General features: G+C 40.4%; 1 protein-coding gene across 3 annotated transcripts in view; it reads right to left on the bottom strand.

Moving 5' to 3' along the window:
* CERKL (CERK like autophagy regulator) overlaps window positions 1-26986 on the bottom strand; it is a 99277-nt gene extending 72291 nt beyond the window's left edge. For all 3 annotated transcript variants that reach the window (XR_011472417.1, XM_070422642.1, XM_070422643.1), the window contains exon 1: window positions 26749-26986. Coding sequence is in view for 2 of the 3 variants with exons in the window: in XM_070422642.1 (XP_070278743.1) it covers window positions 26749-26986 (238 nt within the window). In the remaining variant the exon portion in view is untranslated. The remainder of the gene's footprint in view (window positions 1-26748) is intronic.
* Window positions 26987-27531: the final 545 nt, after the last annotated feature.

Here is a 27531-nt window from a genome sequence, read left to right as displayed (position 1 = left end):
ACACAACCCTCCAGAAAGGCTTACTTTCATACCGCTCTCATTCCATTTTCCCCTGAAGACTGTCACTATTTGCTCCTAAGAAGAAATTCAGAATAACTACTCAAAGTCCAGGGTATTTCAACTTGGCCAAAGGCAGATCTGTGTTATTGAAAGGGAGCAAAACCATTACATGAGAGATTAAAGAAGTAGAAATTTTTAATTGACGAAGATGAGTCCTAGTACCAAAAGTGTGGTAGCTAGGAACAGAATTCCATCCACTATCCAGAAACCAACTGAAAAAGATTCACCTAATCAACCCCCAGGTTATCTGAACTAATCACCAGTCTACCTTCCTGATGCTGGAGGAGGCCACCTGTGGTCAAGGAAATCACTGGGGGGAAGAGGCGGGGGAGGGGGGGAGGATTTGCCAGAAGCTATATATACTGAACATACAAAAGTAAACTAAAAACAAATACACATAATTCAAGATGTTCTAAAAAATATTTGTAAACCTTTATGTATTTATTTGATGAGGATTTACAGTCCTAGACTTGGTGGAGGCAAAAGAAAAGTGATAAAAAATTTTAATATGGCTTATCATGGTTTTATTAAAAAACCCAACATAATAACATTTAAGACAAAGTTCATGTTTATTTTTAATATGCTAGGCACATGGGAGATATAGCCCTTTATCTCATTTCCACCATTAAAAGCATATACTTGACAAAAATATTTCTAAAACTCTAAAAGAATCCAATTGACTGACTAAAATGGAAAAATTACTTGAAAGAAAAATTACCTATAAAATGTAGTCAAATTTCTGAACTTTCTAAATTATTTTCAATTGAACTTAGGCAAAATGTAAGGGAACAATTAAGTCTTAACAAACACACACAAACACTAAATTATGCTGGTCAGCTGATATCATTTAGGCTCCTATCCACACAAAATATGATCCTCCAACTACATATTAGAAGTAAAGCAAATTTTTGAAGCCATTTTGGAGTAGAAATTAGAGAATGTTCATTTTTTTTCTGAAAAAGACTTAAATTGATTCAAAGAGTGTGACATGAAAATAAACTCAATGTTTTGACCTTCGCATACTACCTATATGATATTTACACACGTGTGTTCCCAATTAAAAAGTTTTAAAATAAGTTTCTTCTCCTTGTTTTTCACCATTCTACAGTTTTACAAGTTAGTGCTATGATAAAAGGCCAATGTTAAAGGAAAAGGTAAGAAAGTATTACCTGATAATGTAAATTTAAAAAAAAATTAAAAATTTTAGATCAAGCATTTTATATATTTTTGCTACCCTATGTAACATGTAATCAAAGCAAAACAGCTTATAGGATTACAGCAAGCCGTCTTCTCCTCTGGGCTGTAATGTTACTGTCAGGGCTTTTTTTTTTAGAGAGATAAATTTGATATCAACATGATGTGACACAACTGCATCAAACCTTAATTTCACTCACAGTAAGAAGTCACAGGATTAAATAACACTGTGCAGTCTTTTAGAAAAGTTTATTGCTTCCAGATGGATTCAAGTTTCCCTTCAGCCCTGATTACATCTAATATGCACAGGGTGCCAGCATTATAAAGGGCAGAGTCAAAAATACCATTTATGCACGTAGCAAGGGCCGGGGTACAGAAACTTTGGCTTCTAAATTGGTTGTGCTACACAGGTCTTGACTATTTTTAAGAAATTATGATGACCATCTAATAACAGAACAACTATTATACTATGCAAATGTCTTCAATAATGGCTGTTTCACAGAAAAATACAAATCTACAGCAAAGTATCCAGAAAATGACTCCTAGGTGGAGCTGCATGCTCTCTGCCCCATGGTGGGTTGTGCCATGTGTCACACCGCATGAAGCTTGCTACCAAGATGTCCACCTGTGCCTCTGTGTCAGGAGAGGTGCCCATGTTTATTTCATTTAATGGCACTGTTGAATATAAGCCATTGTGATCGGCTACATAAAGACCTTCTAAAACACTGACTAGTTAAAGGCATGTTTGCTAAGTTTAAAAAGGCTTCAAGTAATTACTGCTTACATGTAAAATAGCTTTTCTTATACAACTGAAATCTCACTCATGACCAGAATAAAGCCATTTCCATAAAACCCCAACAAAGCTGTCCCCATAATGTGATTTAAAAAATAAAATCACATCTGCTCTATCTAGTCAATGATAGAAAAGCAATAAAAAATCATGATTGAAGATTGCAGTCTATAGATCAAGAGCCAAATTTTTTCAATATAGTAAAACTATAAGAACACATTCTCATTTTCTTATATCTAATTGTTCAAATGTTCTGAAAATATTATGCTAATTATAAATTTGATTGAATTTAAATGTTAAACAATTTATGTAGCCTTCAAAACAGATTAGCAATTTAAATACAATTATGCTAAGCTCAACAGAAGAGAAAATGATTAATTTCTGGAGTACACAAAATCCTTCTTGCTGGCGAACCATTGCCAAAGGTGGTACTATAATAATTCCTACTCATGACTAACTTTCTGCTATGGCTGTTCAACCAACATGAAGACAAATATCATTATGGCACTTTATTACTCACATTTTCTTTAGAGAGAAATAAGTTCCTTTATGTAAAGAATATAAGTAAATGTTAAAATTTCAGGTGATGTTTATAAAAGTTTTTCGCTATCTTTAATTTTCAATTAATTTTAAAGTGTTACTTAAAATGGATCTGAGCACTAAAAATTTTAAGTAGAATGAAATATTGATAAAATATCCCTGACCAATTGCTTGAAAATACTTGAATACAGAGGGCAACCAGAAAAGGATCAAATTATACTAATATTCAACTTACAGTTACATGCCAAATCAATAACAGATCAATGAAACAGAATCCAACTGGTTAGGCAGGCTACCAGGCATTAAAGCAGGTAATGAGTTTTCCATTACATATTTCTAATATTCCAAATACTAATATGCATTTGATACTTTGTTTTCAATAATAGTTAACTATTCTTCAACTGATCAGACTGTCTTCTAAAAATAACACATACTTGAGTGGAAAATGATTTGAGCTTCATTCCTTCTTTCTATAATTGGAAGCTGAACCCTCTTCATATGCCAGACTTTACACAGAGAACCCTTACAGATAGAAATCTTCCCTGACTACCCAATAAATAGTCATTGAGTGAAGATCAGAAAAAAATAAACGAGAGTGTAAGCCATGTGGGTACAGGTCCAGCATCTCCCATCTGCGACTCCAAAACCCCAAAGCTCTGAAAACTGTACGGTTTTTCTTAAATCATTTAACAGCAAAACGTGAGCTGACCTCACGTTGTAGGAAAACTGGGCCTGAATTGACAGTAAGATTTTAAGCTCTACTTATCCCCTTTAGCATGGATATTTTTAATGTTTAATTCAGAAATTTGACTAATGTTTGATTATGTAAGGCCACTTGTGGGTGTTACATAATATATGTCCTGTGTTAACTGTCTAAAATCAGGCAATATCTAATTATAACACAGACGGTTCCAAGGCTTTCTAGGCAGAGGAAACAGTAAGTGTAAAGGCCCCAGGGCAAGAGCATACTTGGTAAGGAAGGATGAGATGTGGCTGGAGCAGGTGAGAAAGGAGGAGAGGCGTCAGACATGAGAACAGAAAGGTTGGAAGTATAAAGACTATAGCACAGACTTTGGATTTTAACCTGAATATGATGTTAAGTCACTGGAAGTTTTTAAGTAGAAGAAGGGTGTGATCTATAGTTTAAAAGTAACATTCTATCTGCTCCATGGAAAACAGAGTGATATTCCCTGAACTAGACTTGTATGGAAACAAATACGATAGGAGTGAGAAATAGTGGTTTCTCTTACCAAGGCTGGGGCAGTGATGCTGCTCAATTTGGGGTGTATTTTAAAGGAAGAGGCAACAAGATTTGTTGATGGACTGGATGTAGAGTGAAAAGGAAAGTGGAATCCAGCAGATTTCCAAGTGTGTTTGGCTTGGGCAGTTAGAAGGATGAAGTCCCCCACCTACTGAGATGGGGAGTCCATAGGAAGTGCATATGTGGAGGCTGCTGGGGGGGATGTGGAGTTAGTTTTTAGAACATACATTTGAGACATCCACTAGACTTCTAAGTTGATATTTTACTTAGTTAAATTTCTAAATCTAGAATTCTAAGCAGGGGTCTGGAATAGAGATATAAATTTGAAGGTCAATAGTACTTAGTGTTCGAAGCCAGAAACTAGAAGAGGTTGAACCTCCCTTCATTAATGTGCTACCCGCCTTGGGAGAAAGCAGCCAGTTTTCACTATAAATAGCCGTGGGACAGAAACACGGGGAATGGAGAGCAGGATCAAGTGCCTGTCAGGCTAGGCACTAAATCAGATACCATCTATTTAACTATAAATTATCCCCAGGTTATGGTAGAATTAAAGGATACAGGCACCCTGTTTCTCGATTTCAGAGAAGACCAAACAGATCCTCAGAGAGGTGAAGAGGCTTATCAAGTACAGATTAAATGATGGAACCTTAATTGCAACCTAACACCAGACTTTAAATCTCACACTCCTGTCCTCTGTTCTATAGACCAGAGGGACTAAAGAACCATCCTGTAATTGCAATTGCATTATTACACACTTTATAATTAGAATTTGAGAGAACATGCTACATTCCATAGAATGGGTTCATGTTTCAGATTATCTTTTGCTGTCTTTCTGAAACCTCAGATTAAAAACAGCATGTAAGTTTCTATTAAGTAAAGGATATCAAAGAGAAGCAATAGATACCCTAGCCGGTTTGGTTCCGTGGATAGAGCGTCAGCCTGTGCACTGAAGCGAACCAGGTTCAATTCCTGTCAAGGGCACATGCCCAGATTGTGGGCTCCATCTCCAGTAGGGGGCGTGCAGGAGGCAATCAATGATTCTCTCTCATCATTGATGTTTCTATCTCTCTCCCTCTTCTTTCCTCTCTGAAATAAATAAAAATAAAAAAAATCTATAATAATAAAAGCATAATATGCAAATCGACAGAACAGCTGACAGCCGAACAACCGTCTGGATGAAGCCGGGGCTGCGAGGGCTTACTTTTGCATGAACTTCATGCATCGGGCCTCTAAGAGAGAAAGAGAGAGAGAGAGAGAGAGAGAGAGCGAGAGAGAGAGAGAGAAGCAACAGAGATTAGTGATTAAAGGCATGTCCTCCTACGAAAGGGGTTAAAATCCAGGCTCGGCCTCTTCCTACCTGCGTAGGAAGAGAAGCGACTATGTGACCTTGCCCAAGTTACTCCGTGTGTGGCCTTGGCAAAGTTGTTTAGCCTTCGAGATGATGAAGAGCCCTCCCTCTGTGCACTGTTATGAAGATTCAGTGAGTTTACATGTAAGATGCTTCCAAGTTTCAGGCACATACAAGATGCATTGTTATTGTTTTATTATTGTTATTATTTATTACTATTATTATTGTCATCTGAACTAATTTCAACAAATCATTTGCAGTCACCACACCAGGACCTGAATCAAATAAACCAAGAAAGTCAGTATTTGTGACAGGATAGTAATAGGCAGGAATAATTTGTGTATTCCTCTATCTTACACTTAGAATACGAAATGCTCTGGCCTTGTTTCAAATTTATAAACGTAGCTCCTGTGAGTAGGGGGCATCCTAAGTGCCTTCTCCAAAGCAGACTAGTAAACCTCCCTTGGCACAAAGGGTCTATAAAGAATTTATGGACCAAGTTAGGAGGAGAGAAGTAGAAATTGAGAGAGTATTGAAAGTAATGGGAAAATAAACTAGAAATAATAGTAAGAGGGAAAAATTACCAAATGTCGACTCATGTTCCACTGCTCCTCAAATTGCTCCTCATCAGGCACAAGTATTGTCCCAATATTGTGGGGAATGGATCAAGTTTGTTTGTATTCATCCTGAAAGGGTTTATGTGCCCCATTCACCATGCAGAGTTCTTCATCGATTCCACCCCAGGGTGGGATGACGGTGTTTTTGACAAACACCCATGATTATGCCGCACAGAACAGAAATGTGATCACAGTCACCTGGCTTCTTCTTGTGGTTTTTCTCTAGATCCTGGATTTTGTTATAGAAATGTAGACTGTGCTGAGGAGAAAAAGCTTTGCACGCTCTATGACGGGAAGGAAACACCGCATACATCAGCACCCTGAGTATTGAAACATTAGATACTGTGAGAGCGCACCAGCCCTGAAATATGCCATTTTCCTTGTTCAGCATCCCAGCTTCTCAAAAAATGTGAAAACGGTGCCATAGCAACACGTTACAAGTAAAGTAGTTGCTAAGAAGTCAAGACGAGGAGATGGCATGTCTAGAAGATCATCAGAAACAACAAAAAATACATGCCAATCATCTAAGATACACAAAATAAAACCCATAGCACAGTTACTTCAGGATATTTTTAAAGTATAGTGTCTTATCTTAAAGGTTTCTTTTGTGTTCAATAATCTTTTTTGTGAAAAAAAAAAAATATGTCAACAACCCTATCTTTAGATGATCTTAATGCTAACTGGCTATTTAGACAATGACTATGAACAAACTCTTATTGAAAAAGCTTCAAGACTCCAACAATTAACACCATCAACTTCAGAAGTTTTTGTTAAATCCTCACAACTTTGTTGCTACCTATTTAAGAAATGGTGTATGCAGCGGTTCTCAAACTGACCTCCAGATCATTCCAGACCTCCCATGACATGGACCTACGTAGCTCTGCTTTGCTTTACCTATGGAGGCAAGGGAGAAAGGGAGCTTTAAGATGCCCGTGGAGAGGAGATCAGAATTACAGAAACCGCGGCTTTAATACTGTTGTTAATACAGGTAAGCATGGTGCTCACAGTGCCGATTTGTTTCCAACAGTTATGTGGATGCTAAAGATTGGGGATCAGTTCATTTGTTTAAAATGCTCTCTTTTTAGTGGGAATAACAACAAAAACAAAAGCAGTAAACTACAAAGACATGATTAAAAGCTTTGGTCTCAATGTATCAGGATCTAGAGCCCTGGAAAACTTCTTCAAAAAGTTATTGAAGTAACTTTCCCAAAAAGTAAAATTGAGGGCATTTGCTGCTTTTAACGGGATTGATGAGATAACATTTATATAAGTTCACTTTCCTTTTAATGTATTTTAGAATCACATTATTCTTCCAATACATAAATGCAGTTACCACGTACACAAGATTATTATAATCTATCCCAGGTAATTACTGCTGAGATCAGCAACTTAATGCCCTTTGTTTGCCAAATTTTTGTTTTCCCAAGAACCAATCCCACACTATAAAGATGTGTTTCCAGGATACATATAATTATGCTGGGTATAACATCTGTTGCTTTGCATGTTCAGAGCCTTACCAAACCAACGTAAGAACAGGCTTCTATGTCGACTTCAGGAGGAATGACTGAAGTATTAAAGGCTTAAATACTCAGAAAAATTTTTAAATCAGCATTCATCAAAAGTTAGAGCTAATTCTATTATAAATATGGGATGGGCAAAAGTAAGTTTACAGTTGTGAGCACACAAAACAGAGTTTATTCTTGTATTATTAATTAATTATTGTATTATTTTCCACATAAACAACTATAAACCCACTTTTTCCTACCCCTGTATTTCTAAATAGAATTAACACATTTCAGTCCTTATTTAGATAACTTTTAACAGTCATTATATTTTTCAATATCATTACTTTGTAATCTTGAGAATTATTTTACTCTGATTGCATATGGCAATCTTAGTGACCTTTCTACTTCAGTTATCTCTCAGAAGTAGACCGTGTAACCAAAAAAAGAAAGAAAGAAAGCAACCAATAATCAAGGTCATCAGAGAAAATAATACTGGCGACCTCTTTTCTGTATTTCACCTTTTATAGCACAGTGGATTTATATAACAGTAGGGCAGTGTTGCACTTTTAAATGTAGGTCAGTATTTTGATTGTGCCATAGAAGTGAATTGTTCAGACTTGAAAAAAGCAGAGCAATATTGACCCAAATTACTTCTCTGCATGATCTTTTAAGGCTGTCCCAGTAATCTGATAGTCCTAAGAGCCTCCCAATATGGGCAAGATAACTATTTATTGGCAAGATACACCAGGAATATATGAAGATAAGTGAACACTGATTTTAGTACCAAAACCTGAAATAATCCCTTAATACTTGGGAGAAATAATCAGACATGGTCATCTCTTACCAAACATTAGTAATCATAGACCCAAAAAAAACCCCTCAAGTTAGGAGTTCATCATGCTTTCAGAATACTTTACGAGGACAAGCAAACTCATGACAGTGTTAGTGATGTTCAAGTGTATCTCACCATCTTTCAGAACCACTATTGCTGCTATTACATAACTAAAAGATTGCTGTTTGGGTGGCATTTAGCCTGATTAGATTACCCAAGTTCACTTAATATGTGAAAAAATAACCCATCTCCTCGAACAACTTTAATTAGCTCACTTGACTCCTAACAGTTCTTACCTCTCAGTGTTAATATATGGTTACCTTCACATTGAAAAATAAAATAAAATAAAAGAGAATCAAACAAAAAACACCTCACCTCACTGTTAACAAAAATTTGGGAGAAAGAGGATAAAACTCTTTTTCAGGCTTGGAAAAGTTTAGCCTAAGGAGAACTATAGTAAATCCACCCGCTATGACTGAATTACGTCTCCCCAAAATGCATACGTTGAATTGTGACTGTATTTGAAGATAGGACCTTTAAAGTGTAATAGAGGTTCAACTCGCTTCGAGGGGTGGTGCCCTAATCTGATAGGACTGGTGTCCTTATAATAAAAGGAAGACACCAGAGACCTCTCTGTCCCCGGTGCGTGCACAGAGGAAAGGCTGTGCGCGGACATAGGGAGAACCTGGCCATCTGCAGGCCAAGGGAGAGAGACTGCACCAGTAACTCACTCTGAGAGCGCCTTGACCTTGGACTCCCTGCCTCCGGAACTGTGGGAAAATAATGCATGTCTGTCTAAGCCACCCAGTCTGTGGTGTTTTGTGATGGTAGCCTCGCTGACTAATGCACCATATTTCCTTAACTTGCCTTAAGTTTTCATTTCTTTAGAATCGCTGAATTTCCTATACTGGGTGACCTTCTGTCTTATCACCAGACCAAGCAAAATATGGCAAACAAAGAAACTGATCACTCCCCTCTTCCCCCTTCTATGTTCCAATACCTCCCATTGGGAGCACTGAAGAATATTTAACACCAAAAGGAGAAGAACGCTAAATAATCACTTGGCTTATTGCTAATTTGAATTCTAGAGTTTATATTTGGAGGACAATTATTTTAGGGATGAATCAAGACAGCAAAGGATGCCATCAGGCCCAGAGAGGACAGATGAAGGTCACTGAGAAACTTGTGTAAGACTTGAAAGTAGCATTTACAATATTTCTCACGTTGCCTTCCTGCAAGACCAAACAGAGCCTCTCTCAAAAGTCCTTCATATTTCTGTGCCCCTGGTTCTTTAAAAGTCTGTACTGGGCCCAGCATGTGGTTCAGTGGTTGAGCATCGACTCAGGAACCAAGAGATCATGGTTCAATTCCCAGTCAGGGCATGCAGGATGCAGCCAATCGATGATGTTTCTCTCTCATCAATGTTTCTATAACTCTATTCCTCTCCCTTCCTCTCTCTCTCTCTCAAAATGAACAAAAGCATGGTTTTTAAAAAAGGTCGGTACTGGAACTAGAAACTGTGCCTCCTTAAACTTCCAAACCCAGGAGGGCCCAGAAAAAAGGGTCAAGACTGATCCCGGATTAAGTGGAGAAACAGATCCGTTTGAAAAGCCCAGAAGGGACCAACTAGAAAAACAGCCCTTCATCTACCTCCACCCCTCACTCCCCCTGCCCGCTGCTAATGCTGCTCCCTGAGAGCTCAAGTTCTGATTTAAGGAGCTGAAGGGAGGGTTTTAAAAAGGTCCCATATGGAGAAAAACTTTGCCCCAAGCAAAACACTCCCTCTTCTTACCACTTACCCTAATGCTGTCCTCTCCAGAGCTCAAACATGATTTAGGAGTCTCAGAAAAGGCCTGGGAGTATGGGGACAAAAAAGAGAAGAAAGGGGAACAAAGCTTATTCTGGTAATTTTTCCTAAAAGTAACAATATGCAGGACATTTGTATTCGCTTCTCTTCCCTCTCCCCCACCCCCAAAACATTTTAACCCTAACCATTTTTTAAACTAAATTATCTTCAGACACTAAAATAGTATTTCAGGAAAGCATTTATCTGAAATGAAAAATATGTAGTTCTAAATATAGTATTTGAGGGTAGGGTTAAATAAAATAATGAAAATAATGAATTTATATTTTTGAATAATGTATTGCAAAGATCAATCCATCACTGAAAAAGAGTGTTTCCACAGGTTCTATTGTTCTTAACCTGTTTCTGTACTTTTGCCTGTCCCAAATCTAAAGTAAGGGACCTGGAGAGTATTATGCTAAACAAAAGAAGCCAGTCAGAGAGAGAGAAAGGGAAGTATCACATGATCTCACTCAGATGTGGAATCTAATGAACAAAATAAACTAAATAGAGGGAAAGACAGAGAAGCATGGAACAGACTGATGAATCTAAGAGGGATGAGGGTGGGGGGGGGGGGGGGAGCGCAGAAATTACCTAGGAAACTTATATGCATAGACCACGGATAAAGACTACAGTGTGGTGAAGGCCTTGGAGGGGCAGGTGTGGGGGTGGAGGGTGGTCAATGGAAAAAAAAAAGGGGGGGGGGACATCTGTAATATTTTCAACAATAAAGTTAAATTTAATAATAAATAAAGTAAGGTCTTGACCTTGCATTTTTTTCTATGTTATCATCCAAAAACTTTGAGATGCATTATTGAAATGCAGTGGTTAACAGAACTATTTAATCTGGAAATATGTATTATCCTAAGACACCATTAGATTTATTCTCATATATAGAGATCAGGGAAACAAGGGAAATCACTCCAATTATTTAAAACAGTAATCCCTTAACACTGGGATTTTGTTTTAATTATAAAGAGTGTTATCTTATTAAAAATAAGACAGAGCCTTGTCCTTTAAGGGATAAATCCCAAGTTTCTCTAGTGAACGTGCATGCAAGATTTCCTACAGAATGTTTCAACAAATTAATTTTGTTATTCTTCATGATATAATTAACTTCTTAAAAAGAGCATCAAATAAACAAATATGGGCCCACCTGTTCATGATATCATACTAGACACCACACAAAGTTAATGGAAATGTATTTCATCCTGTTCCCTACCTCCCCCCACCATGATAATACAGACAAAATTCCCTGTATTAAAAACTAATAACAAAAAGTACAGGAAGCACTAAGTATTCAAATGAAAATTGCTCAATTGTTTATACTTCAAACATGACTCTAGATATACCCAGGACCTGAAAGTCATTTTGTAAGAACATCGTCCCCATCCCTATGGTTTCTCCAGTGCCATGGACAGACAGGGTAGGAGGAACAAGAGGGGTGGGAAGCTATGACTGAAAGTAAATGGCCTGCTCTACAAGAGACAAGAAAAGCCATTGGGGACTTCCCTTAGTTGGTCCTACTCATCATCAGACACAGAGGGAGAAACTAAAGCACAATTGCGGGGGGAGGGGGGGGAATTACATTCCCCTTTGGGTCCAACAACCTGCCCACTTAAATGGTTGAATGTTGAGCCCAGAAGGCTGAGGGAAATCCCTCTTTCTCAAGGGACATTGAGGCACCTACCTCTCCTATTTCAGGCCGAAAGGGAAACTACTTAGGCACTCAGCACAGCCGTGCTTGGGTTGTATCACTGAAAATAAAGCTTTCAATAATCCTGTCACCCCTCACAGAATTGAGTGTTGGCGTGGAAGGGACACAGATCTCACCAGGGCCAAAGCTGGACCACAGCAGATCCAGCACCCTAAGGTGACTGGCAAGGACCTCGCTCAGTTTCAGCCAAGTGATGACAAGTGGGAGACAGAAGGTTGTCCTAATGACATCAGTCACCCAAGGGACGGAGGGAGAGTAAGAGCAGCCAGGGCAGCTGAGCGAGCACAAAGATGTGAATGATGACATGCTTAAGAGTCTGAAGGAGTCCCGCAGCTGGTGTACAGAAGGCAGATGAGCAGGACACAGAGGCGAGATGTTCTAGTTACTATCTTAACAACACAGGTACATACTGTGATGAAGGACTATAGCTTTCATGTATAGTATTTACTTTATTGGATTTAGATTTGGTATGGTGTGTAGGTAATAAAAATTTTATGATAATGTCCTCTAGAAAAATAAAGGGAACTGGAAAGAATCTATACATTTTCCACTGGAAAGCAAGGACAAGTATTCAAAGAAAGTTTTGTTTGTTCTTCATTTTGTTGATGTTTCAGGTTTAAGTACCTTAAATAGAGTCTTATTGCTTCCTTCAAATAAATGGCTGCCTTAAAAATAGGGCAAACAAGGAGGAAAGCAGAAAAGAAAATGCCAGACAATGGAAATCTGTGATCCCTGCTTTTTAGGCAAGGTCATAACAAAGCCAGTAAAAGGGCTGTCCGTCCATCAAACCAGGCCTAGCTCTCTAGATGCTTTCCAGTCCCCTGGAGCAAAGATTTCACAATTTTATAGAAACGTCACTTCCTTTTCCTTTGTCAGACTTTACACTCTCATCAAAGATACTAAGAAGGACTAGCAATTAGCACAGGTTATGAACTAACCAACAATACACCACGACTCCTACACACTTCTGTAAAATTCAATGAGTAAATTCAGAAGCATTAGAAAGCAATTTTGGACCTGTCTTTTTAGATCCTAAAGGATCCATTAAAAGGGCAACTTTTCTCTTTTGAAGTATCAATGACTAAAAAATTAAAGCTATGTTTAAAATAATGTGTACAGGCAGCTTCAATTTCTGAATTATGCCATTAGGCTGACTCAAATTGTTAATTAATATCAATGGCATGGAAACCCGAAAGTGAGCCTACCTAATGAAATACTGTATATTCACATTAAAAAGCGACTGGCAGGTCAAATTCTAAAAAAGAAACAGTAGATACCACCACAAAACCAGCAGATGTTTCTCAGGGTCATTTGTACAAAAACATAAGCATATGTTAAAGAAATCTGACACTATCATGGAATCAGTTGGTGTCTAAAATAATAGCAGCTCCTTATGGCAATATGGGAATATCCGTATCAAATGCACAACACATTATGTTGCAACAGTATGTGCGGACAAATGAGCATCAGTGGCAGTAGTAATGACCAGTGCTTTTATTAAGGTGAAAAAATGAAATTAGAATATTATATAGAGGGCATAATATTGTTTAGCAGTAAAGTAAACATGATAGTATGTTGAATAATCAGAGTTTGTGTTTAACTGATTTTACTGATACTCATATGAAGGCAGAATATTAACCAATAAGAATACTGAAGTGTTTATAGAGGCCTCCAAGGTGAGTTTTCTGATTTCTCCAGTCTACCCAAGAATGACGATGAAGATAGTTGTTATTTTCAAAGCTAACAATAATACTTAATACTTGGTGAGTTTAAGGGCAGGAGCAGGGTGGATGGGGGTTAACAGGGCGGGGGGTGGGGGGTGGAGATAAAAGAGGGCATTTGTAATATGTTCAATAATAATGATATATTTTTTTTAAAAAAAGAATTCTTCACTTCAAAATCAACAGCTTCAACTGGGTGTCCCATATGCAGTAGTTAAGCCATAGGTAACTGAATCATTATGTTAATGTAAAGCAGCTCCTAGTTTAGTAAGTGCATTTTCAGTTTCAACCACAGAAGTCTGAGATCTTCTAGAATATTTGGAACTTGTCATATCACCCCAAAGAACACAATGTACACAACTGATGCTAATTAAATGTTATTGACTGAAGGTTTTTGAAAAGTCAAAGCCAAAACACATCCCACAGCTTTCCAAACTAATTGTTGGGATTTACCTTATATTCTAGGATAAAGTTCAATTTGAAAGACCACTTTGCATGTTAAGGCACATATTTTTCATGCAGATTTGAGTAAAAGTAGGTTCACCCAGAAACCTTCCATGGCATGAAGCCCAACACAGAGTAGGTTTGGTCCCAGTGTAAGACATTCAAACTGGAAAGTGCTAGATGTGTCTTTCATTCAGAAGCTAGGATACCAACACATATTTTCCCCCAAGTGTGAAAAAAGTTAATTCTAATAAACAAAAATGCAACTTCTAGAGAAAAATTTATTTCTACTTTAAAAATAAGAGCTTATTATAAATCAAATTATATGACAAAAGAACGTTATCTACAATGTTTAGTTTACTCTGAGCATTTAAAGGAAATATTACCTAAAATAAGTACTCTATGAATGGGACTTTAAAGGTATGTTATATTCACCAAGATTTTCACTGTAAGTTCTCATCTGTATAATGAAAAACCACAACAAAACATATACTGTCTTCCCTTTACACTTTCAATACATGAAAACATGCCTAAAATATAAGGAAACTAATACATCCTAACAGCTGCTCAGTTTTATTGATCCTATGCTTTCTGCACAGATGGACACTAGAAAGTACTTTGAATTATGTGTTTGTAACCTTTACTAAACATAAAATTTTGATTTGGAAAACATTATTTGTATTAGACAAAAAAACAGCAAAGGGATTTTATATAGTAAATGATTTTTTTAGTTTAAAATCATATATAAAGTTTTTCTATATATAAAAATTGACACTTTAAATTATTTCACTGACTTTATATTTTAATAATACCTAAATATTATGGCTGTACAAAGAAATTTATTTACCAATATTTACTGACTAATCTTTCTGAAAATAGATTTAAACTTTTTTTTAAGTGGTCTCAACCTAAAAGAAACCAGACACAGAAGAGAGAGTCTGAGGCCCATGAAAACATAGATCTTACATTGATAGGGTTCACTTTACAATCCTTCAGGAGAGATTTCTCCAGCTTATGCATTTTTCAACCTGTCAATTTCCCTTCTGTGTGGACATTTTGCTAGCCACTGGCATATTTGATGCTTTGTAGAATACATTTCAAGCAAAATGCTTCTCATTTTGCAGATCTGAGAATTAACTTTAACAGTGTCCACTATTCATTTCATTGTCTGAGCTAAAAATCTCAGCATCGCATTGTTTCTTTCCTTTCTCTCAAGCCCCACCTCCTTCAAATTCTTTGACAATACTCCTTCATCTCACCACTCCATTCCCCCTGCTACATACACACTGCCTCCTGGATCTTTTGATACACGGGTCATTGAAAGGGGCTACGCAATGTAGAGCCCTTTTAAAATCCATCCTGCCCCCACGATTGCCCTTCTAAAGCCCGAACTCACTTACTTTAGAAAACAAACACTTGATTTCTTCTGGCACTTGGCTTTTGCCACCCACTACTCAACCCTCAGGTTAAGACACCAACTTCCTAATATGATATTCAAAGCCTTATACAAACTATTAACTCATCACAAAGCACTGTCATCTCCCCCCACTAATGTCCACTACAGACTATGGTCTTACTAGTATTTTCCAAATAGGTCAAAGCATCCTCTCCTGAGGGGTTTTTTTTTTTTTCCTAAAATACTATTTTTCTAGATATGTTTCCTTACTCCTTTGGGTAGCCAACTCCAATCATTCTTCAAGACCCACATGCATTTAAGAAAGTGGGTAGAGGTGGAGTAAGGACAAGAATATATGTACATATTTGCTTATATTTAAAAAATAAAAATAAAACAAAAACTTGAAAAAAGATTCTTACCTATAATAGGGAGGAAGAAAAATGGTAGAAGAAACACGGATAAGTTATACTTCTCAGAACAGGGCTTGTTTAGTGGATTTAACTTTGGAACCATATAAACATTTTACATAATTACAGAACAAAATTAGATTTTTTTAAAAGCCATGCCCCAAACCAAAATGAAACAAATAATTCTGCGCATTGAGTTGGAGGTATAACATCACAAATGAGAATGATTCCAAGTATCTTTAAAACACAGTACTTGACTACACATGGCATATACTTAAAGTGGTACATACTCTATGAGCAACAACCAAAAATACAGAATGATCTTAAATGGCTTTCCATAATTATACTGCTGATGTAGCATTGGTATTGTTATTCTGTGATGTAAATGTATTGCAGGATACGGCAACAGTTAGGGATTTTTAAGGTTAGGAGAAAGGAGAGAAAGTAAAAAACCTCTTAGTCTTGAACCTGAACTGGAAGTCAGCATAATTCTATCATACATTTTCTGCTTAGAAAAAATAGAAACAAGACCATATAAAGGAAGTATTAGCAATGAGCACACATGGTGCTCAAATTGTGGTCTCTAAACACCACTACCCAATAAAAGGAACTAGGCTTCCTTGATGATGGCATTAATGCCACATCTCAGGCATGAAATGTTCAGATGAGCCTGGAATATCTTGCCATTCACGAAAGAAAGCTACCAGAGATGGCTGAGAGAAGGTCAAAGGACTCAGAGAAGTCAACTTAAAGGGGTTCCCATTGGTCCAAAAATCTAGAATTAGGACAATTTGAGCATTCCATAACCCATGACTGAAAACTGCTGAGATTTGGTCATTTCTGTCCAAGGCAAGACTCCTAAGGGGCAGTCTTTTCTCTCAAACTCTCAACATAGATAAGCAAAGAGTTTACCAGATAAGCATCCTCTACTAAGGCTTTCCCCACCCCTGTCTGCTTCACCACCACACACACACAGGTGTCATCACAGTCTAAAGGTATCCCTCTGAATCTGCCTCCTCCCCTTTTTATCTTTCACAGACATTTGTCTCCATATTTCAATGGGAAAATGCAGGCCAGACCACCAGTTTTTTCAGAAAATAAATTGCAAGGAAATAAAAAAGAGAGAGAACAATCTGTGGATTAGAAAAATAAAAGACAGCAACCAACTGCAATATGGACCTTATTTAAATGTTGATTTATATTTTAAAAAAGAAAAAGATAAATAATCAGGAAAATACGATCACTGGATATTTAAGGATTGTTTTACATTGGAATAGTGTAAAAGGGGGTTGGGGGGCTGGGTGAAAGAGGTGAAGGGATTAAGAAGTACAAATTGGCAGTTACAGAATAGTCACCAGGATGTAAATTTAGTACAGCCTAAGAAATAGAGTCAATAATAATGCTATAACATGTACGGTCCCAGGTGGGTACTGGCAATATTGGGGGGAACAAATTGTAAAGTATATGATTGTCTAACCAGTATTCTGAAACCAATACAAAATAATGTTGAAAGTAAACTAATAAAATACTGGAATTGTGATTATATTGTGTATTATAAATTTAAAAATTCTTACCTCCTAGAGATGTATGCTGAGATATTTATAGACCTAATTAGATGTGTCTAAGAATTGCTTCAAACTATTCCAGAGAAAGAAGGGAAATGGGTAGGTCACAGATGAAACAAGACTGGTCTTGAAAACTATCTAACCTCAATGTGTTACATAGAACTTCACCTCTCATTGAACATGGGGGCTTATTATGTTATTCTTTCTACATTCGGGTATGTTTAACATTTTCCATCTATATATATAAAAGCCTAAGCGACCAAATAACCAAACAACTGGTCAACCGGTCGACCAGTTGCTATGACGTGCACTGACCACCAGGGGGCAGACGCTCAATGCAGGAGCTGCCCCCTGGTGGTGAGTCTTCTCCCACAGCCAACCTCCCATGGTGCCTCCCCCCATGCCCCCCTCCCGGGCCAGCCAACTTCCTGTATTCCCTCCCCCTGCCCCCCCCAACCCACCCCCCCCCCACCCAGCCAGCCGGCCCCAATCGGGACTGGGCAAGACAGTCCCGATGGGCCCCAATCGCCAGCCAGACCAAGGGACCCCACCCGTGCATAAATTCATGCACCGGGCCTCTAGTGATATATATGGGGTTTTAAAAAAAACTTCAAAAACTCCCATTTCTTGCCCTTGCTGATTTGGCTCAATGGATAGAGCATCGACCTGCAGACTGATGGGTCCTGGGCTCGATTCCAGTCAAGGGCACATGCCTGGGTTTCGGGCTCAATCCCCAGTAGGGGGCATGAAGGAGGCAGCCAATCAATGATTCTCTCTCATTATTGATGTTTCTATCTCTCACTCCCTCTCCCTTCCTCTCTAAAATCAATAAAAATATATTTTAAAATAAATAAATAAAAACTCCCATTTCTCTATCCTATTTTGGTCATTTACTCATAAATTTTAAAATGCCGAGAGAACTGGAATATGCTCTCTATGGGGGAACTGTTTTAAAGGTCTGAAAGAAATCAGATGACATTATTGTAGTAAAGGTTTTTTGTGTTTTGTTTTGTTTTTCATATTGGTTTGGACTATGATGCTACACCATCACTAACTCAGACATCAGACTCCTGGAGGTATGAGGGAGTATTCTTTCTTGCTTGACTGAGAAAGCAGCATAACCGAATGGGTACAGCGTGGCTCTAGGGTCAGATGGCTTGGCTTTGGATCCCAGCAACTCCATTACTAGCATGACTTTGGGCAAGCTATTTAACAACTCTGGGCCCCGGGGATAAAAATCCTATCTAGACTACACAGTCTTGTTGGGAAGATTAAACAGATAAGATACTTAGCATAGGACCTGGCAGAGTAAACATCAATAAATGTTCACTATTTTTAGTCAAATACTGGACACTGTTGTGTAGCAGCCGTGATAGTTTCCAGAACACTGTTTCTGATGAAAATCTTGGAATGTACATGGGAATTCCCGGATGACAGCTGGTACATTATTTTAGACTTATCTTTAGGCTTACCATAAGTCCATAGCACTGTGCCAATTTTTTTTTTTTTTTTTTGGTATGCATATCTGCCTGCCTATGCCTGCCTCCCTGCCTCTGGGTTCAATCGTCCATTACACTAACTAAGGGTCCTCAACTTCTGGTTTGCATCCAAAAGTGAGTATAAGATTTCATTTCCTTCAAACTCCATTTTTCTTCCCTCTTTTCCCTTTACCTCCCCTTTCATCATGTACTGATTTAGGAAAATATAAAAGAATATAAAAAGCCATGGCTACTCAGAGTTCTTTCCCTTTGCTCACACCACACACACACACACACACACACACAGATATTCCTCACTAGCTCAGCATATATTATCCCCATCATTATCACGGTACTCCTAAAACTTGGGCAGAAATATAGTTATATGGCAGAACTTAGAGAGGCCTATGTTGAGGACTTGATGATGTTTGTAGATTTGTCAATATTTGAAATGTAATCTAATAACCTAGTCAAGTAATAGACTAGGTGGGATAAGCAATGAGGTTCAGAATGAGTATTCTAGTAACTGAGACCACAGTGAATTATATCTACCACATCCTGGCCCTTTAAACAAGATGGTCCACTTTCCCAAATTACAGGGGGCACAAAAATGTTCAGTCTAGCAATAGCATCCCATCTGCCTATGTACCCAACCTATCCGTGGATTCCTATATATACTGCACTGGCTCTTTCATTCTTTAGTTTCATCATGTTTAGACTTCTGCAGGGTACCTCAGGTCCTCCTTCTTTGGACAATCCCACCTGGACCAACTTTTCTGATTTACTGACCTTGATCCAGACCATTTGACTCTCAATTTGTTCATCCTATAACCCTTGGCGTCAATGCAAGTGCTGTTCCCCACTCCTAGGAGGATAGTTCTGTGCTGGTTCCAGCCCCAAAGACACTCACGTGGGGGAGGGATTGGATAAAGAGGAAAACAAAAGTAGATCAGTTTTTAAAAGTACTGGTCTTCAGATGGCGCCCATGGTTGTGGCATGTTTAAGAACAACATTAGTATGAAGACTTCCATGGGGTCAGGGTACATAGGCTAGGACAGTTATCATATTGATTATACTAATCCTACACTAAGAAACTAAGTCTTCAGAGGGAAGGAAGGGGAGGGTAGGAAGCAGGGGAGGGTAAGAGATCACCCAAAGGACTTGTATGCATGTATTTAAGCATAAGCAATGGACACAGACACTAGGGGGGTGAGGGCATGTGCTGAGGGGTGGAGGGTGGCCGGGGGGGAGGTCAATGGGGGAAAAAGGAGACATATGTAATACTATATGTAATACTTTAAACCAGTGGTCGGCAAACTGAGGCTCGCGAGCCACATGCGGCTCTTTGGCCCCTTGAGTGTGGACACGAAGTTTCAATCACACTGAACGTGCACGCCCGCACGTGGTATTTTGTGGAAGAGCCACACTCAAAGGGCCGCAGTTTGCCGACCACTGCTTTTAACGATAAAGAATAAAAAATAAAAAAAGAAACTAAGTTTACCAAATTTCAGTTTAAATAATAAATCATGGTGACCATGAAGAATAATATGATGACTTTTAACAATTTTACTGTTAGCCAATTAATTCACAATTACAAATAAAGCATTTTTTTTGTACTTACAGAGTATGTTAAAGGGCTTTGTCTGCCTCCCTGCCTCTGGGTTCAGTCTTCCATTACACTAAGTTAGGGTCCTCAACTTCTGGTTTGCATGCAAACAGTGAGTGTAAGATTTAATTTCCTTCAAACTCCATTTTCTGGACTCATCAGTTTTACCTTTAAATCAGCAGCTCAGATTGTATGAGCAGATCAGTTCTATGTTGAGGTTAATTATTTGAAAACTGTACCTTTCCATAGAAATAGAGATTTAAAATTTTGTTATATATCTTTTAAAATAAAGATTAAATTCCCTTCGATAAAGGAAATGAACATTTTCAACTCTCCATTCTTTAAAACTGTAGTTACCACTAGCTACAATGTTGCTACTGAATTTAATTAAAGTTAAATAAAATTAAAATTCAGTTCCTCAGTCACACTAGCCACATGTCAGGTGCTCAATAGCCACATGTGGCTGATGGCAATGGTTTCCAACATTCAGACACAGAGCGTTCCACCATCACAAAACATTCATCCAGTCATGCTGTGGAGATTCATTCCACAGTCGTTCCACATGGACCAATTTTACTTTAATGAAAAGCTAATATTTATACAAGATGAGATTTACACAATCTATATATATAAAAGCTTAAGGGACAGAACAACCGATCAACCAGTCACTATGATGCGCACTGACCACCAGGGGGCAGACGCTCAATGCAGGAGCTGCCCCCTGGTGGTCAGTGTGCTCCCACAGAGGGAGCGCCGCTCAGCTGACTGATGGGCTCTAGACGCTGGACTCACAGCTGAGGAGCAACGCTGCTGCGGTGGTGGCATGAGCCTCTCCCCATCGGGACTGACTAGGCGAGAGTCTGTGGCAGGCGCAGCGGGGCCAGGATGAGCAGGAAGGGCCGGCAGGAACAGCAGGCGGTGGTGGACCGCCAGTTCCGGCTGATCCCCACAGGCCATGCCAAGGAACCCTACCAGTGCACGAATCCATGCACCGGACCTCTAGTGTGTATACACCAGGCCAGCGGTGGGCAAACTGCGGCTCGGCAAACCATGGCTCGCGAGCCACATGTGGCTCTTTGGCCCCTTGAGTGTGGCTCTTCCACAAAATACCGGCTCTTCCACAAAATACCGACTTCTGCGCATGGGCCATGAAGTTTCAATTGCACTGTACGTGCTTGCCCACACATGGTATTTTGTGGAAGAGCCACACTCAAGGGGCCAAAAAGGTGCATGTGGCTCACGAGCCGCGGTTTGCCGACCACGGCACTACGCTAACAGACTTGTCAAAGCATTTAAAAACTTCATATGCAGAACATGCAGTTACTTGGTAAGCTTGATTTTTCACAACCATCTTTTTCAAATCCCTTCCAATTTGACAGCTTGGAAACATACTACTAAGTTTTAAAATTGTTTTATTCTTAATATGTAGCACAGTGAATCAAAGCATCATGTTTTACTGAGTAATTAGTCCTTCAATAATTCACATGAGTAATAGGTCATTTTGGGGTTTAACCCCTGCTTCCATTATTTCTGACCACACGGCCCGCTGACAGATGTCTCACTTTGGATGTACACAACAGACGACTGGATCTGTTTCACGTACATCTGTTCCCCAACAGCTTAGGCAGATTAGTGCTTAGAATGCACCCAGCTCTGCTAAGTCCCACATAATCACTAACTCTTGTTGTTTTAAAATTGATTGCTTTTCTCATTTTCACATTTTTCCACATCACCTTTCACGTTGCTAAGTTTCCAGCAAATAAATGTTTATATAAACTTAAAGCACAAGAGAACCAATTTAACTCTCTTCTCAAAGAAACACTGCCAAGAACTCATGTTGCAGCGCAGCTCCCCTCAGATTTTCTAGTTGCTGCTCTAAGTCAGCTGTGCTCAGAGTCGTGGCAGGAATAACCCTTTGAAAAAAACGTAAGGTGAAATTGTGTAACCTGAGGTAGTAGGTCTATGAAAAAGAGAGACTTAAAACCATAGTTAAGATTTGAAACCCACATTTTATTTTTAGAAATATTTAAAACATTATATTCAAATGCTAAGCAAACATAAAATCCTTACTCTGAGATCTGATTAGAGGGCACAGGAAATGAAATAGCAGCAAGAAAGGATAAGCTAGTCCTTTTGTCCATTATGAAAAATCTGTTTATGTCTGACCTTGACCGACAACTGTCTGTAGATAATGGTTTCTTCCTTTCCAAAGACAGGACCTGTACTGAGGCTCACCTCTCACCGTTATGCCCCGGAGCTGGGGTAGGGGAGCAAGGGGCTTGGCTCATATTTCTCATGTGGGTCTTCTAATTAGAAATTCATTAGGGCTGCGAAGCTCCAGCTGTAAAATGCAACACTCTTCCACACACAGCAGACGGTGGACCCCACTGATCACGCAAACCCTACTCAGGCTTCCTTAATCTATGAAGCTATCCATCCTAACACTTCAAGTCTATAAAAACGGGATTCTCTTTACAATGCAACTTCAGAGCTGATGCTTCTTGGAGACCACATCCTACACATGCCTCATTTTACAGGTGAAGAAACCATAACTCAGAGATGGTAAATGACTTGCCCAAAGTCAGTCATGCCCCTGTGAGTGCGGAGACAAAACCACGGGTCCTTTGGTGCCCACTCCTGAAACCTTTCCTACACCACAGATGAGAGCACATTACAGACGGCTGGAGGAGGAAGCCTAGAAAGACCCGATAGTGCTTCAGGGTCTACTTTAGGGCGCTTTCCATTAGTAAATGACAAAGTTCCCAGTGTGAGATAGGAGAGAGGAGGGGAGGCGGGAGAGTGGGGAGGAGGAGGGAGAGTGGGGAGGGGGAAATGGGTGGGGAAGGGAGAGGGGGAAAGAGGGGAGGGGGGAGGGGGAAGAAGGGAAGGGAGAGGGCATTTGGCATTCCTGTCAGAGATCCCTGAAATTAACCACTCTTAAATGTACAAAAATATGAGTTTAATATAGTCCAGTCCTACCCATTACTAACTCTCCCCATCAGTAGTTTTGCGGGAAACAGATAAGAACATTATAATCCAGATTCTGCTTTGGGGAGGCACAAAAATCCTGTATTTTTCTATTTCAATCTAACATTTCAGGTAGAAGCTTACCACTTGGTAAGCACATGTTCCTAGAAGTTTGTCCTTGGTTGAGATTTGGAATAATGCCAACAAGCAATCGGTGATGCTCTGAAATCATTTAACACTGAAAAGATCTGATTCAGTTACAGCACAAGCCGAGGGCTAAATTATAAACCAGGCAAACTGGTCTATGGCATCCACTCACGTTCCCTTTCTGAGCTCTCTTCTCAATGTCTGACACCTTACGCCCAGTCCCGGGCACTCTTCTGAGGGCTACCCACACCGTGGCATTACTCCTGACCAGCTCTGCCTGGGCAGGGGCTCAGTCTTGCCTACCTTTCTCATTTGGACTCAAAGAGCTAGCCTGATGCCTCTTCCATTTCTTTAGGATGTTGCTTCCTGCGAGCTCACAGACAGCTAACTTGGTAATTACTTTATAGTAAGTTGAAAAAACATATTCCACAAGAAAAATGGCTTTTATACCTCCCATCCTGACTTACAGGCTGTCCTTCACAGTCCTCACTTCTATGGGGATGGGCAACACAGCCATTATTCCAAGTCACCCTTGAACTCAATGAAAAGAAGTACAGTGCCCAGTACGGTTTTGCCAAGCGGTTTAGAGCATCGACCCGTGCACCAAAGGTTCTCAGGTTTGAATCCCAATCAAGTTCCATCCCAGGCCCCGGTCGGGGCTTCTGCAGGAGGGAACCAATTGATGTCTCTCTCTCTCACATCAATGTTTCTCTCTCTCTCTCTCTCTTTCACTCTCTCTAAAAATCAATGGAAAAATATCCTCAGGTGAGGATTTTAAAAAGTGAACTGTAATGTCTATAAACTCTGGGTGATGATGATGCATCGGTGTAAATTCATCGTTTGTAACATACAGACCTGTCTGGTGGGAAGCACTGATAACAGGGAGGCTGTATATGTACGGGGACAGAAGCATGTGGTAAATTGTTGCCCAATTTTGCTGTGAACCTAAAACTGCTCTAAAAATAAAGTCTACTGAAAAAAACAACTACTAAGGTACTGAGGTTTAAAAACAGTGATCTCAGAAAACATCTCCTATGTATGATCTAATAATGCTCAGTGACCCCCGCCCTCACCCTTTCCTGGAACGGCCAGTCACTAGCCAACTTGGAATGGACATGGGCACCCCCCCCCCCCGCCTTCACCCTCCCACACCACGTCCTCACGAGTACAGTAGCCTGATGTAGTTTTTCCTCCAGTTTCTGGACCAATTTCATTTGTCCTTTGCTTACTCACGTGTAGTAAACTAATTCAACATCGGGCACTATTTCTCATATTAAACATCTCTTAATACCTCCTTTTCTTTTCCCAATCTTATGTTACTAAGTAGAGCATCTCTTGGTTTCTCCTATAAATGGAAATACTAAGGTGCTTCTGTACCTTCAAATTTAGGGGCTCAATGTGTTCTGCATACCAGGTGTTAGTTACAAAGAAAAAGTGGGACACCTAGATGAAGATGAAGGAAAAGAAAACCAGAGGGTTTAGGGCCAAAGTAAACAAAAAAGAGCCCTGGCTGGTTTGGCTCAGTGGATAGAGTGTCAGCCTTCGGACTGAAGGGTCCCAGGTTCGATTCCAGCCGGGGGCATATGCCTGGGTTGCGGGCTCGATCCCCAATGCGGGGCATGCAGGAGGCAGCCGATCAATGATTCTCTCTCATCATTGATGTTTCTATCTCTCTCTCCCTCTTCCTTCCTCTCTGAAATCAATAAAATATATTTTTTAAAAAGAGTTGCAACCTTTAGAGTTGTAACTGTCAAGATGCCTTTTTAAATGCTACCAACAGTAATGCTAATTAAGCCTACTTTTCTTCAATCACCACTCAATAGAAAATAACATTTCTTTTTCACGTCATTATTTGCCTCTTTGTTTACCAGAATTGCAATATTAATTTGTACAACAATTCGTTGCATCTTTCATTTTAATTCTATCAAATTTCAGCTTCATTGTAGTATAAGTGACTCTTGTAGACTAACTAAACTCTGTGAACTTCTATATCCCCCAAATTCAAACTGACTTGAAAACTAAGCAGAACGATTCTGTCCATACTAGATTTTAACTCAAAAGTGCAAGAAGATATTCTACCTTGGTGTTCAAAACACCGGAAAACATTTAAATTAAGGTCAAGGTGGTTTTAGTGGTGTAAGCATGGCCCGTGGTTCTCAACCTTCCTAATGCCGCGACCCTTTAATACAGTTCCTCATGTTGTGGTGACCCCCAACCATAAAATTATTTTCGTTGCTACTTCATAACTGTAATTTTGCTACTGTTATGAATCGTCATGTAAATATCTGATATGCAGGATGTATTTAGGCGACCCCTGTGAAAGGGTCGTTTGACCCCCAAAGGGGTCGCGACCCACAGGTTGAGAACCGCAGGCTTATACAGAAGCTGAATTCACACTCATGGCCAGTGTTGGGTCCCTAGCTCAGCCACTTCATTTGGTTAGACTTTTGTGCATGAAATTTTTAAATAGTGTTGTTTTTCTACTCTGTAATATAAATAGTACACTGTGTCTTGTTTTCCAACAGGGGAGGCCATTTATAATTTCATACGTTTGTATTTAACTAGAAGAGGCTGTACCACATCCCGAGGGTTTTCTCTAAACCATCTCTAGACTCAGACTTGAAATATTTCTGTTGCAAAATACAGCATTATAACACGTTCTAAATAGCTCAAGTTTCGAGTCAATAAAAGTCAAATGCAAGTACACAGCATGCTGATGATTCTAAAGTGAGCCTTAAAAATCAGAAGTTTCCAGACTGAGCCCGAAGAAGGCTGGACTCCAGACAGTGTGGCAGGGGGATGTGAAGGATGGAAAAGTCCAGAGACTCCAAAGCCCGAGGTTAAACTCTCGGAAGTCAGCAAAGGGACCGTTGCACTCAGAACCCGCGTGGAGGGACGCCCGTAAACGGCTCACACTTGCAGAGCGCGGCCAGAAACTGACACTAAAACTCCATCGCCTGCGCGGGGAGGACTGACCTTCCCGCCTTAGAAAACACCACCCCTTTGCCCTGGGGGATCAGTTCTTTCCTCTTCGGCGCCGAGCAGAAGCTGCGTGTGTCGCTGGCGGGGGAGTGCACCCCCAGGGAAAGCCCGGCAGGAGGCGGCCAGTAGCCCAGGCCCCAGGGAATGGCTCGGGTTCCCCCCAACTGGCTGGGAGGACGCCGCAGCCCGCGGGGCGGAGGAGGAGCTTAGGGAGGAGGAGAGGCAGCGCCCGGGCGGCGTGTGCAAGGGAGGGGGTGGGAGAGAGGAGCAGGGGGAGGAAGGGGAGGGGGCAGCAGTAGTTGGCGAAGGCTCGGACCCGCACACTCACCCCCGGGGCGCTCGGGCTGAATGGGCCGCCACCTCAGAGCCCGCTCGCTCAGCACCATGTCGCAGCTGCTCCTCCCGATCTCGAAGATGCCCCGGAGCAGAACCTGCTCGGCCGCCGCCGCCGGCTGCTGCGGGACCGCCCAAGGCACCGAGGGCGCCGCGGCCGCCGCCGGGGGCGCCTCTTCCTCCCGGCCGCCCTCCAGGGCGCTCACGCGGCTGCCGCGCCTCCCCCGGGACATGGCGGAGCCGCGGGCTGGGCGGGGGCCCGGGGTCGTGGAGGAGGGCGATTTGGAGGAGGAGGAGAAGGTGGAGGCCCGGCAGTCTCCACTTTAGCCGCGTCCCGCGCTGCCACAGCAACCGCACGCGGGGCTGAGACCCAGGAGGGGGCGGGGCGGGCAGGCGGGGCCGCCGACCCAGTGCAGCACCGTTGCCTGCCGGCCTCTAGTCTCTGCTACTCAAGATACACAAAACCAGACAAACAGACAAAAAAAAAAAAAAAAAAAAAAAAAAAAAAAAAGGCAGGTGCCGGAAGAGAAGTAAGTTGCTCTCTCCATCCAGGCCCTCCTATTCAATGCAATGTAGCGCGTGGCGTTGCCCGCAGTTGGATACATTCGCGCTCCTCAAACTTTGTTGATTTTCATACTCACCCTCGTGGGCATCCTGTTGAAATGCAGATTCTTATTGAATCGGTCTGGGTGGAGACCCAAAGTACTGTATTGCTGGGACGCTCCCCAGCGTTGCTGACGCCGCTGAGCCGCGGAACACACTTTGAGTTGCAAGGATA

The sequence above is a fragment of the Myotis yumanensis genome, unplaced genomic scaffold (genome assembly GCF_028538775.1).
Source record: "Myotis yumanensis isolate MYYU_CA2020_CCGP unplaced genomic scaffold, mMyoYum1.0.hap1 SCAF_8, whole genome shotgun sequence".
Lineage (NCBI taxonomy): Eukaryota > Metazoa > Chordata > Mammalia > Chiroptera > Vespertilionidae > Myotis > Myotis yumanensis.
Note: the sequence above shows the minus strand (reverse complement) of the source record. Positions and strands in the feature narration are given on the sequence as shown.